Consider the following 12,537-nt stretch of genomic DNA (forward strand, 5'->3'; position numbering starts at 1 on the left):
CTCTCTTCCCGTAAGCAGGTTTAATCCCATCTCCTGTTATTTTCACAGTTCTGTTTGTTCTTGCCATGGCATCTTGGTTATCAAACCAGCTATGCTAATTAAGTCTGTTTGACTCTGTCTTGTGTATTCCCACACTTAATCTTTCCTGAATGTCTCCAAGATCATCCTCCTCTTTAGGAGGCTCTGAACCTACTTACCGAGTCTTAGGTTGCTCATACTCGCAGATTAAAAGAAGACATGTCAGAATCAAATGAGTATGAAAAATGTAGAACAAACCCCAAGGATGTAAAGAAACTGAAAAAAAAAACCCCACTCCTGATAATTATTTTCTTCTCCAATAAGGCTGTAAGACAGGCAGCTAAACGAAAATTGAGAGAATGAAAAAGGAATCTCTCTACTGTTGCTTCAGTGTTTCATTTAACTGAGACAAGCCCTGCCCCTGTTCTGTGACGCTGCACACCGACAAACAGCCGTGTTTCTCCTCGTGGCAGTGTCGAGGGCTCTCCCCACCTGTCACCACTGTCACCTGTTAGTGACAGCCCACGGTCGGGGCGTGCCTATCACCTGAGGTTTGTTTTGCTCACCTCTGCGGAAGGTTGGCCTCGCATGTTGGGAGAAACAGCGTGGATTTTTCTGCAGGAGTTCCGACTACTCTGCAAATGAACTGAAAAGACCCCGTCGAAAGAACCGTGCGGTCTTTGCTAAGAAAGCAATATTGAGGGGAAAGAACAGATTATTTATCTTTCAGACATTCTGTGCACTGTTAGCGGCTCGCAGCTGTCCGAGCGGCCGCACGAATGCAGCGGACCGGTACACCAGCTCACAGTGCGCGGCCCCTCGGACCCGGGGCAGCTCGGAAATTCGCCGGGAGGGGTCGGGATCGGGGCCACGCTCCGACAGTGCCCGATGGCCCGGCCCGCTCCCGCTGCCCGCCCTCACGGCGGCCCCGCCCCGCCCTCAGCCCGGCCCGGTTCCCGCCCTCCCCTCGGCCCCGCCTCTCTCCCCGCCCCTCGCGCGCCCGCCCCCGCGGCCGTCGAATCACCGGCCGCCCCGCTGGCCCTGTGCGTCGCACCCGCAGCTTGGCTAAGATGGCGGCGCCGTTCGCCCCGCTGGTGCTCTTGCTCGCCTTCGGCCGCCCGGTACTTTCCGGTGCGCAGGCCACGGAGGGCGCGGCGGCTGTGCCGCATCGGCGCTTCGAGTACAAGTACAGCTTCAAGGGGCCACACTTGGTGCAGGCGGACGGCACGGTGCCGTTCTGGGTGCACACGGGCAGTAAGTGTCGGGCGGGGATGGTGGGACCGGGCCGGTGGCGTTCCTGAGGCGGAGGCAGCAGTGTCCGGTCTGAGGACGCGGGGTCTCGGGGAGAAGCCGCGGGTGAAGCTGGCCGTTGGTGCCCTCCGTGCCCTCGGACTCCACGTGGCACCAGAGGCGCAGAGGAGATGCTGAGGTGTCGAGGGAGTGCCTGGGCCCGCCCGGGCTCCCACTCGCAGTGTGAAGGCACCTACGGTCTCCTGGTGTGGCGGCTGCGGGCCCTGGGTAGGGGACTCGTGGCGCTGCTGGGAAGTGTTGATGTGTCACTGCTGCCGCGCTCGAGGTCGGTCCGGGCCGTGCTGCCAGAAAAACTGTTGGGTTTCATCGTCTGAGAGCTCGAAATGCAAAGTGTGCCTTGGCAAATAGGACTTGGTTGAACGTTTGTACAGTTTCTCTGCGCTCTGGGTTAAGGGTTTCGTTGTGCTCTGAAAGGCTTGTTGCCCTTCCTGAGTGTCCCCCCTTGTGAAAGGTGTTGACGTTTACAGTTCCACCTTTGCATAGTTTCTCTGCAGTAACTTCTGCTGTGGTTTTGGTTTTTGTCAGACTGTAAGTTTGTTGCTACTGCTTAATTCTTAAATGTAACCTTTTTACTTGACATGCTGCAAGTGACATGAGGGAAACTGTCCATAGATGAGGGGTTTTGCCCCTGCTTTCTCAAGAAAATAATCCCTAAAAGAAATGTTATTTAATGCAAGCACATGAATCTCTGAATGTATGACTCTTGTTCTTTTACACTGCTAAACAGAAAGTTAGAACATCTTGTTTCCTTTCTAGATGCCATCCCAAGTGCAGATCAGATCCGTATAACAACCTCCTTGAAAAGCCAGAAAGGCTCAGTGTGGACAAAAAACAAATCAATGGTTGAATATTGGGAAGTGGAAGTGACCTTTCGAGTAACAGGAAGAGGCCGCATCGGAGCTGATGGATTGGTAGGAGCAGTTTCATCTAACTGAGAAAAATAGATATGCTTTAGAAGTGAATCTTGACTTATGACTTTTTGCTTTCTTCATAGGCAATCTGGTTTACAGAAGAGCAAGGCTTGGAAGGCCCTGTTTTTGGGGCAGCTGATAAATGGAATGGTGTTGGAATTTTCTTTGATTCGTTTGATAATGATGGAAAGGTTGGTTGGAAGGAAACTCTTGTAGTAAAGATGACAAATTAATTTCCTGCCCGTTGAGGAAAAAACTAAGATGTTGTTTTCCTACTCTTCCCCTCTTTCACTTCAAAGGGATAAAATAAAATAGTCAAGTTTCCCTTATACTGGAAACACCAATTTCTGTGTGTGTCTTCAGAGATGCTCTTTTTCTTGGAAGATATCTGCCTTGAGTAGCTCAGCAGCAAAGATTTTGTAGCAGATAGGGATGACAATTACTGTTTTCAGTTCTCAGTTTTCTAGTCCAGAATGATCCTGAAACTTAAACAATACATAGTAGGTCTGCTTTGGTGCTTTTGCTTTCCCTGCACAACTTTGGCTTGCTTTCAGACATTTAAGACTGATTTTAGTAGAAGGCTGTCAGAAATGTTGCTGATACTTCCCTTCAAATTAAACAAATCTATTTGTGTGCCATTTCTTTCCCTAGAAAAACAATCCTGGAGTAATTGTTGTAGGCAACAATGGAAAGCTGCTGTATGACCATCAGAAGTAAGTTTATTTTCAGTGTTATTGCTGAATGCTTGCTTTTGAATGATAAAATCTTCCATGAAACCCTTTGAGAAGCATTGTAAAAGCTTCTTTCATATGAAACTTTGTTGTTTCCTTTACATTTGACAGTTTCTATTTGTTAAAACGCTGCTTTGGCAGTAACAGCAGAGAAATTGGCAACTGATGAATATTTAAGTGGCATATGCCCTTCGGGATGGATGAACTCAGATAAATATAGGTACAGTACAGACTATTGCTTATGGGGATCCTCCACAAACAGCTAATAATTGGCAGAAGTTACTAACTGAAAGCTAATTGCTGTTACTAAAATGAGTTGAATTAATTTTGATTTCTGATTGTTTATCAACAGTGCACTGGACACCTTTTTCGATTTTGGAGAGGAGTGGTGTCCAGCTCAGTTGGTACAGTCTCTACAGCTTATTTCCATCTAGGTTCTCAGGTGCAGGAATATATCTGAAAATTATATCTTAGAATGTATCTTAGAAAACAGATTTCCCCATTGCTACATTCCCTCTGCATTGTGTCTTGTGTACAGCATGCAGTACTGGAGATCCCTGCAGAAAGCTTAGTGCAGCTACAGAACAGCCTTGGAAAAGCTTGCAGATTGAAAAACTGGGATGAGGTTGCTTAGTGAGTCAGACACTTTTGGCCCAGGTGATTAATAATAACACAGAGTATTATTGATATTATCTTTTTGCATAGTGATGGATCCACACAAGCACTGGCATCCTGTCAGAGGGACTTTCGGAACAAGCCCTATCCTGTGCGAGTAAAGATCACTTACTACCAAAAAACACTGACTGTAAGTCTGAAATAACAGAATTACTTGTCTTTCTCAGCTTCTTAAAGTGAGACAGGGTTTTCACAGAGTTGCAACAAATTGTCAGTTCCAGTGTTGGAAATGTGGAGCTTGGCAGCAGAGGTTGGAAGATGCTGTGTTTAAATGCTACACAGGTTCTTTTGGCTGCATTAGAATGCAGATATTGCTGATTTTTCGAATGTGACTTAAGAGGCAGTCATGCAAACACACTCATAATGTGCTCAAACCCTTCTGTTGCTCTTGACTTGCCTGGAGAGGTGTCCTAAAGTCAGGATCTGTTTAAGCTACAGGTGATTGAGCAGCTCCTAAGCTTGGTATTTCTCAAGCTGATGTAAGAGTTGCAGAGGGTTTTGTAGCTGATTTATGAACGAGAGGTTCTTGAAATGTGGCTAAAAAACTAAAACTATTTAAGAGTAGAATTAGATTTTCTACTTGAGGCTTCTCACCTCCAAAAAATAGTAGGGCTTTGAAGATAAAGGATTAAAAACCACTGGTATGAGGCAGTCTTTAAGACTTGTTAATTACTATTCAGCTGATTGTGAATTCCTTCTAGGTCAGGAGAGGAAAAATACTAATGTGGTGCTGGGGTGTGAAAACTACAGAATGTGTGTTTGTTGGCTTCTGATTCCTTCTGGAAAGGTGCTATTCATATATTCACAGGTAGTAGCCATAAAGTGCTGAGTTATCATTTTGTTGAAGTTTCTCTAAAAGTAAACATGACTGCACCTACAAGAGGGTAGACCTTGTACTGTGTTGTATTGGGAAAAGCTGCCTGTCACTCTTGAATGAAAGTTAAATTTCAGCCTCCAAGGCTGCTCTGTTTTCCCCTGGGCCCTGATGCCTCCTCTAGAAGCTCCTCTGTGTCAGATGTTGCTGTTAAACTTAGCAGATCTCTCTTTGTCTCCTGTCAAATACAGGAATGTATTTGCAGACTCTCCGTAAGCTTTGAATCAGAACTACAAGGGATGACTGGTGTAGATCAGTTGCCCAGAACCTTCTTAGGATGTGGACTTTGGCAAATAGAATGCTTATGTAAAATGTTGGTAAAATGTCTCTTTCAGAAAAGAAATAGTTTTTGGTTTCTGGTATGAGCTGCTGAGTTACCCAATAAGATGTATTTTGTGAGCATTACTGCAAACTGACAAAACAATTAACACAAATGTGGTGAAAATCCTAAGTGTTTGTCCTTTTAGGTATTAATTAATAATGGCTTTACTCCGGATAAAGAGGACTATGAATTTTGTGCCAAAGTGGAGGATATGGTGTTGCCATCACAAGGGTACTTTGGAATATCTGCAGCCACAGGGGGACTTGCAGGTAGGAAATGTTAAAAATTATGGCAAATGCTGTGGGGACTTGCAAGGCTTGCAGGAGAGGTTGGTTGGGTACTAGTGTTGAGCCATAATATAAATTTTTGACCATGATGATGTAATTAACCCTCTTGCAGTCTCAAATTACTGACATGCTTTGGACTTTTCCTGACTCCAGCTAAAGAATTTTTGGTTTTTCCTGACAAAGCCCCTGTATAGTCTCATTCCACACTGCACAAACTCTTGGGAGGATACTGTTTTTTGAAGATCCTTTGCAAGCGGAAGATTGGCTTGGGGATTACAGACATTTGTAAGGTGGCTTTGTTTTGTTTGTTGACTACAGATGACCATGATGTGCTGTCATTTCTGACCTTCCAGCTGACTGAGCCTGGAAAGGAAGCAGTAAGCATTTTTATGCATGATTAGTAAAACATTTTATTGTGCATGTTATTTTATGTGCAGCACCAGATTATGGTATTTCCTTTTAAGTCACATGTGGCATTCCTGTTTCACAATTTTGGCATGTAGCTGTGCTGTCATCTGGTTTAGAAAAATTAAACTAGCATTGTAATGTTTCAGTAATATTGTCATTAATATTCTCAAGACCAGAATTCTGGAAGCACCACTCAAGCAACAAAACTCATGATGTTAAATCAAACCATGCGGTACTACAGAGTACATTTTCTTTTGGAAGTGAGCAAATGTCTGTTCTCACTTTCAACTTTCCCTACTTCTAGAATGATTCTGTATTGCTAAACAGCATTTATTCTTGTAAAACTTGTTTTAAATTTCTATTTGATCTCCATGGGAATGTGTCTTGGTTTGGAAAGACAGGTATCTGTCAGGGAAAAACTGGAGTTTCTCTTGGAATGGAGAATGTAAAAACCCCTCCCTCCAGATTATAATTTTGCAATTAGGAGCTTTCAAGAAAAAAAATATGGGAATAGGAGTAAAAGTTCTGTACTAGGAATATTTAAAAAATGCAAATGCAGTAATACAAAAAAAAACAACCAAGCAAGCAAACAAACAAGAGTCCTAGAAAACCCTGATGGAGTCAGGAATACGACCTGACACCCTGTCGGCCAGGGTGTTGGAAGCAGTCCAAATAAGTCCTCCTGGAGTGACAAATGTGGTTCTGTTGGAGTAGAGATGATCCTGTAGTGGCAGTGCAATGAGTCCAGTCTTCCTCTGATAGTTCAGTGGAAAAGAGGATACTTGGTGTTCCTACATCTCAGTTTTTATCTTGGTAGGAACGGTTGGCTCCCTCCCCCACTGGATGGAGCATCTCACAATGGGGTGATGTAATGTGTCATGTCATTGGTGAGCCTTAATGGCCCAATAACAGAAGATTTCCACCCAGAGGGTGTACAGTGGTGGAAGAGATAAGAAACACTGCCCCACCTGGTTTTAACAGCTGGCTTAATATCAGAAGGCATCCGCCCCTTTCCCTCCTGCAGTTACAAGAGATAAAGAAAAAAAACCCCACCTCCCCTACTGGTTTCAACAGATGAAATAGAATACACATTTTTTGGTTACATAACCCAAGACAAATGTGTGGGTTTTCACTTCAGCTAAATGTATGCATGTGCTGCAGTAATTTTGTTATGTGTTCACATCTGAAATCTGAACAGCCTTGCTGCAGAGTCAGTTGTGTTAAGAATGGGGGAAAACATGAGAAAAACCTCACACGTGCCCTTCCCTCCAATAATGTTTTAAAGCCAACACCAGATGCAGAAATCCCTCAGAAAGATAAAGAGAAGTATCAAGAAGAGTTTGAACACTTTCAGCAAGAATTGGATAAGAAGAAGGAAGAATTTCAAAGGGAACATCCTGATGTGCAAGGACAACCAGGTAAGTTATTTGAGCTGGTTTTCAGTTGTCCAGGAAAATATTTGTTTTCCAGGATGTTCAGAATTAGGGTTACTCTGGCTGATCTTGCTAAGCTCCCACTGATGTTACTTAGATTATTTTAAAATATTTACTGTAGTATGTTTCCTGTTTCTAAAGTTATTCTGGTAGTGCCTGGATTGAGAACAAAAGAAATGACTGGAAACATGGTGGTAATTATGAACAACAGAAGGGAGAGAAGGTTGTGCATCCCTCTGTAATGTGGTGATTAAGAGAGCATGGCCTTTTTTCATTATTTAAAGAACATCTTTTTGGTCTGTTTCTGCACATTCATAGAAAACGTTTTTAAAGGTGGGCCAGTGCATATCTTGGAACACGTGCTTACCATGGAAAAGCTTTTTAATGCTTGCCTAATGCTGGCCAGACAAGAACCTGATTAGTTGAAAATATAATGGAAGCCATTTGTTACTTCCATGGATTTTAATAGCTGTATGTGACTGGAAATACACTGGGAATGTACTTTGGGCATCTAGATGTGAAATTTCAGGTTGTCATCTTTATTGCACAGTGATAAGTTATGACTGTTCTAAAGGTCGTGCACGTTATTTTGGTCTGCATTTTTGAGATACAGCTCAGCCTTTCTTTGATAAGATATTAATTCCTTTGCCATAGAGTCTTTTGGACTTTGGGATGGTGAAGTTGTAGGATAAGGTAGATGGATGTGCATATGTTAAGGGAGCAAGAAGAATGATCCAATGCAACTTGGGAGGAGCATGCACATGTGTAAGAACCCCTTGTGGTTTTTTTCCGAGCAGCAGATGATGTTTTTGAAACTGTGAGTGATCGTGAACTGAGGCAAATCTTTGAGGGGCAGAATCGAATTCATCTGGAAATCAAACAGCTTAACAGGCAACTGGACATGATTCTGGATGAGCAGAGAAAATACGTCTCTGCAGTCATAGAGGAGATTGCCAAAAGAGGACTAGGGTTTCCAGGTCTGCAGGGACAGGTAAATAAAACCCATGGTGATTCAGAGCCCAGCCTGATTTCAGCAGTGGGATCCATTTGTTTTTTCCAAGATATGTTGATCTTTTTTCTCCCCTGCCCCTACCAGGTTTCCCAGCAAGAGATACAGACAGTTGTGAAAACCCAAGCAGAGGTCGTTAGACAAGTAAAGGAAATAAGGTAAACGCCTTCCAAATATTATGGCTGTGTTTTGAATTTTACGATTTCTGTTAAAATCCTGTGTATTATTTCAGTGGGACAATATTGACAAACTTGACATTTGTGTCAGTTCCTTAGTGAAGACTCCCAGCATATATTGAATTTCTGTAATAAAATCAGCTCATGCCCCAAGAATTGCTAAGCACTCTAATTTGTCTCTTGTATCATGAAATTCCACTTCAACAGGTAAGTTCAGCCCCATTAAAAACAATGACATAAACCCCTTATCTTGAAGGTGCTATACTGCTAAAATAGATTTGTGAAGATGCTTGTGTTTGATTGGGATGTCTCAGTACTTCTAAGATGTTTTACTGTTGCTGTCTTAATCAGGAATGGTTTTAAGCTGGTTTAGCCCTTCATTTGTAGCAGCTAAAACATTCTTTACCTTGTATTTAAAAAAAAGGAGAAAAACAATTCCTTCAGTTGTGCTTTTTCCCCCCTGTATTAGTTTAGGGGCAGCTCTTGTGATTTATCTAAGTAGGGCAGTTTTTTGTAGAATGAAGATTAGAGTGCTTCCATTTTTGCACTTGTTCTTCCACAGAAGCTTTTATGTTAATATTCTTGACAAATCTTTATACCTTGCAAGCAAATTAGATTTTCTTGTTAACATTGGCAGTCTGCCCTTTTAGTGACTACTTACCAGATTGGAGTTTGCGTAACATCATCTTAATACTTTTCTTAGATTAAAGAAATGCCTTATTTAGAGAGAGAAATAAAAAGCCCCTCGGGGCATCACTTGTCATCCTGCAGGAAAAGGACTTAGGGGCCAAGTAATTTTCTTGGCAGGATTGTGGATTTCTTAATCACCTGATTACAGAAGAATCTTGCATGTTCCTGCGATAGAAACTGTCAGCAGGGTGTTATTAATGCAAAAATCAATATAAATTCCATTTGATACAACCCGTGTCTATTAAGGGAAATTATTTTGCTTTTAACAAAGGCTGGATCAGTCTGGGGGAAGGTGGGTGTGCAGATTTTTGTTCAGTATGTAGAGATGGTTCTCTTAGGAGGGAGAAGAACCAAATGAGTGTCCCACTTGTTTTGTAACACTGTGAGGTGTGTGGAAAGACAATTACTATCAGTGGTTATTAGGCAGTGGACATGATGAGTTATTTACGATACAACCTTCCAGTGAGAAATTTACTTCTAAAATATATTATTATCACACTAAGTCCAAGTCCAGGTAAATGAAAAATTGCTGACCACTCTTCAGAGAGTTAGGAGTGCTCCATGAAAGCATTGAAATACGCTCCTATCTGAACCAAATGGCAAGTTTTAAGTAAATTAAAAAGAAATCCAAAGGCATACATTTTGATTGTCTATTCTGTTAATTATGAAGAGATTATCATTCACATGATAAGTATTTTAGCTGTAGAATAATCCTCTTTGCAACTCAAAAGAAACAGCACAGTAGGGGAAAATTATATAAACATATTGATTAGAGATGAAGGCTTTTTTCTCTCATGGACTAGTTTACCTCAAACCAAATTAGTTATGAAACCTCAACTTTGTCTGGATTTAATTTCATTTGTTGTAAAAGCAAAATGAATCCACAATAATACAATATTAAGTATTATGACAATGCATATGGGAATTGAGTTCCTCATATAAATGGTAATCACGAAACAAGGATGTATCTAAATCTTTTCTTATCCTTAAAGCCTCTTCCTTATTTTTATTTCTTACATGACTGCTTTTATTTATTTGTTTGTTTGTTTTTCAGACAGCTTTTGGATTTCTTCAAAAATTGCATTAAACTCTGCTGATCCTAAAGCCTTGGCAGGCACCTCAGACAGAGCTCTTGTTCTATAGCCCTCATCAGTCAGGCAGGCAAAGCAGATGTCTGGCAACAGAATATTTGCTAGTTCTTATTCTCAGCATGACTGAGAGATGGGGCACTCTACAAATGGCAACTGTCTGCACAATTAACTACTGTTAAAAATCATAGTTTGACTAAAGGATTATTTCCTGAGAGGTATTTTTGAAAGCTAGAAAAAATTTGCTGCCTTTTGGTGCAACTATGTATTTCTGCCTAATTCTAATGAACTAAAAGCTGTCCAGAATAACTGCTGTTTGTAGAAAAGCTGGAGTGTGTTGAAAGCTGGTTTGTTATTTGTCTTGTTTCAGAAGTTCTGTGACTGATGCTCTGAGATCCATCAGTGGGGCTCAACACCCTGGCTCTGCAGGAGTCTACGAAACAACTCAGCACTTCAATGACATCAAAGAACATCTTCACGTAGTAAAGAGGGACATAGAGCATTTAGTACAACGCAACACGGTAATTTATGTGCTGGCAGTGTAAAGCATGAGTGTTACACAGCTCTCTTTGGCTGTTAGTGGAAAGCCGGGATGAGCCAGCATGCAATTTAGGGAGCAACTAATCCTTCATTAAGCTGCTTCGCTAAAACTATGCTGCCTTGACCTAACTGCATGATCTGGGTCTTGATGAGAAGTTTTGCACAAAGAGCATGATTTTTAGTCTAATTTCCCATGGAAACAAGGTCAAGCAATTAGGTTTTCTGGGTGCTTTTTTTTTGTGTTTGTCCCCCTACTTAGCAGCTCTATACAGAGGAGATTCTGTGGTGCTTCTGCACACAAGGGAGAGCTTTAATCAGGGGAAACTCAGGCAGGTTCTGCTTCAGGCTTCTTAATGCAAAAAAATTACTCTGTTCACATTCAGAAGTACTATAGTTTAACCTAGGCAGCAATTAAGTTGAATTAGCTTATGATCTGTAGAAGGTCCTTGATTAATTTACCATATTTATGTATTCTTTCCCACATAACCCTCAATTTAACATCAGGTAATTTGTCTGAGAAATGTAAAAATGGGAGGAGAAAGTGAGATGAGGAGTAAGGTTTATTTTCAGAGTACTGTCATTTTTCTCCGTTTTCTGCTTGCGCTCTGATTTTTACATCACATTGCAGAGCCCTTGTTTTGTAAGTCTTTTGATGGGACGTCTTGTTTGCCCTTTTCTTGATTTTTAGCCATCCAGTGAGAAACAGAAGTGTCCAGAGTTGCCACCATTTCCATCCTGCTTATCTACAATGCATTTCTTCATATTTGTGGCAATGCAAACTGTGTTATTCATTGGTTATGTCATGTATAGGTAAGTCTTGTGTGGCTTGAAGACAGCAGGGCAAGACAGTTTTGGAACTGCTGACTGATGCCATTGGAATGATATCATTGTGTTAATCTTGTTAAAACAAGCAATCATTGAGATTGGAAGAGACCTTGGGAGGTCTCCAGTTCAATCTTCTGCTCCAAACAGGGTCCACACTGAATTCAGACAGGGTCATTTGGGGTTTAAACTGGTCAGGTCTTCAAAACCTCTAAGAATGCAAAAATTACCACTGTCCCAGAACCCACTGGAAATGTTGAATTATCATAATGAAGTTTGGTTTATTTTACTCCCACTCACCCAATGTGTATCAAGTGGGAACCTGACCTGTTTCAACCTGACTGTTGTGTCTTTTTTTTCTTATCTAAGCAAATTGGGATGGTCTTTCTGTTCTCTTCCCCCTCCTTCTGATGTCATAATGTTGAAATTGTATTTGCATTGATGAAAAGGACAACTTCCATGCTTGGTAGTCTTTTTGCCATCAGCTGGAATGATGATTTCCAAGACAAACAAGGAGCTGGTCCCCTCCAGTTCTTTGTGATGTATTTGTAATTCCAGCACCTGGATGTGGTTTATCTGCAGTGTCTGTATCCACTAAGAAAATTAGTGATCTGTGCTAGAGGGAAAAGGAAATCCCACTTAAAGTCAATTCTTTCCCTGCTTAGGTGCACGGGTTTCCTTTTCTAAGATGATATTTAGGCCAATCAGATACTGGGAAGCTTGAGAAAATGTTCAAGAGTATTTCAAAAGTCAGTTTGTTTGTTCTTTCATTGTTTCTGGCTTGTGTCCAGAGTGTGGGGTTGTTTGGGGTTTTTTTCCTTTTGTGTCTGATGCAAAATTGGAAATAAGTGATGCTACCCATGTCTTTGTAAATAGAAAAAATATCCTCTTTTTGTGATATGATTTATATTTTTTCTGAGTCTCTATTGAAAAGGAATGGAATCCTCTAATCCTAGAATAAATGAAGATTTAAAGCAGTTAGCTAGTTTCAAATTAAAAAGACTTGAAGAATTCTTTTCTGCTTTTTCTTTCAGGAGCCAACAAGAAGCAGCAGCCAAAAAGTTCTTTTGATGACCTGTTCTGTTTGTGTGTACATAACAGCAGTCTGTATGCACAGAAAATTCTATACTTCTGTAAATGAGGGAAATTTTAGTGTTGGATATACTTCAATATTATAAATTATTGATTTTTTTTTAATAAAATGAGTTCTCATTTCAAGTGGTGATGCTAAAAACAGGAAGC

At 41.3% G+C, this 12,537-nt stretch overlaps 1 protein-coding gene across 2 annotated transcripts; it reads left to right on the forward strand.

The window, feature by feature from the left end:
* The first annotated feature begins 1,034 nt into the window (after positions 1-1,034).
* LMAN1 (lectin, mannose binding 1) lies at positions 1,035-12,487 on the forward strand. 2 transcript variants are annotated; one of them, XM_063424463.1, is made up of 13 exons: positions 1,035-1,272; positions 2,086-2,240; positions 2,324-2,431; positions 2,892-2,953; positions 3,677-3,776; positions 4,988-5,111; positions 5,448-5,506; positions 6,823-6,955; positions 7,765-7,961; positions 8,067-8,137; positions 10,304-10,454; positions 11,162-11,283; positions 12,330-12,487. In XM_063424463.1, the coding sequence occupies exons 1-13, from the start codon at positions 1,089-1,091 to the stop codon at positions 12,364-12,366; spliced, it is 1,503 nt and encodes a 500-aa protein (XP_063280533.1). In that variant the 5' UTR covers positions 1,035-1,088; the 3' UTR covers positions 12,367-12,487. The 2 variants fall into 2 exon arrangements, with proteins under 2 accessions (XP_063280533.1, XP_063280534.1); XM_063424464.1 differs by having other exon boundaries at positions 1,038-1,272; positions 7,768-7,961.
* Positions 12,488-12,537: the final 50 nt, after the last annotated feature.

This window comes from Prinia subflava (assembly GCF_021018805.1).
Source record: "Prinia subflava isolate CZ2003 ecotype Zambia chromosome W unlocalized genomic scaffold, Cam_Psub_1.2 scaffold_33_NEW, whole genome shotgun sequence".
NCBI lineage: Eukaryota > Metazoa > Chordata > Aves > Passeriformes > Cisticolidae > Prinia > Prinia subflava.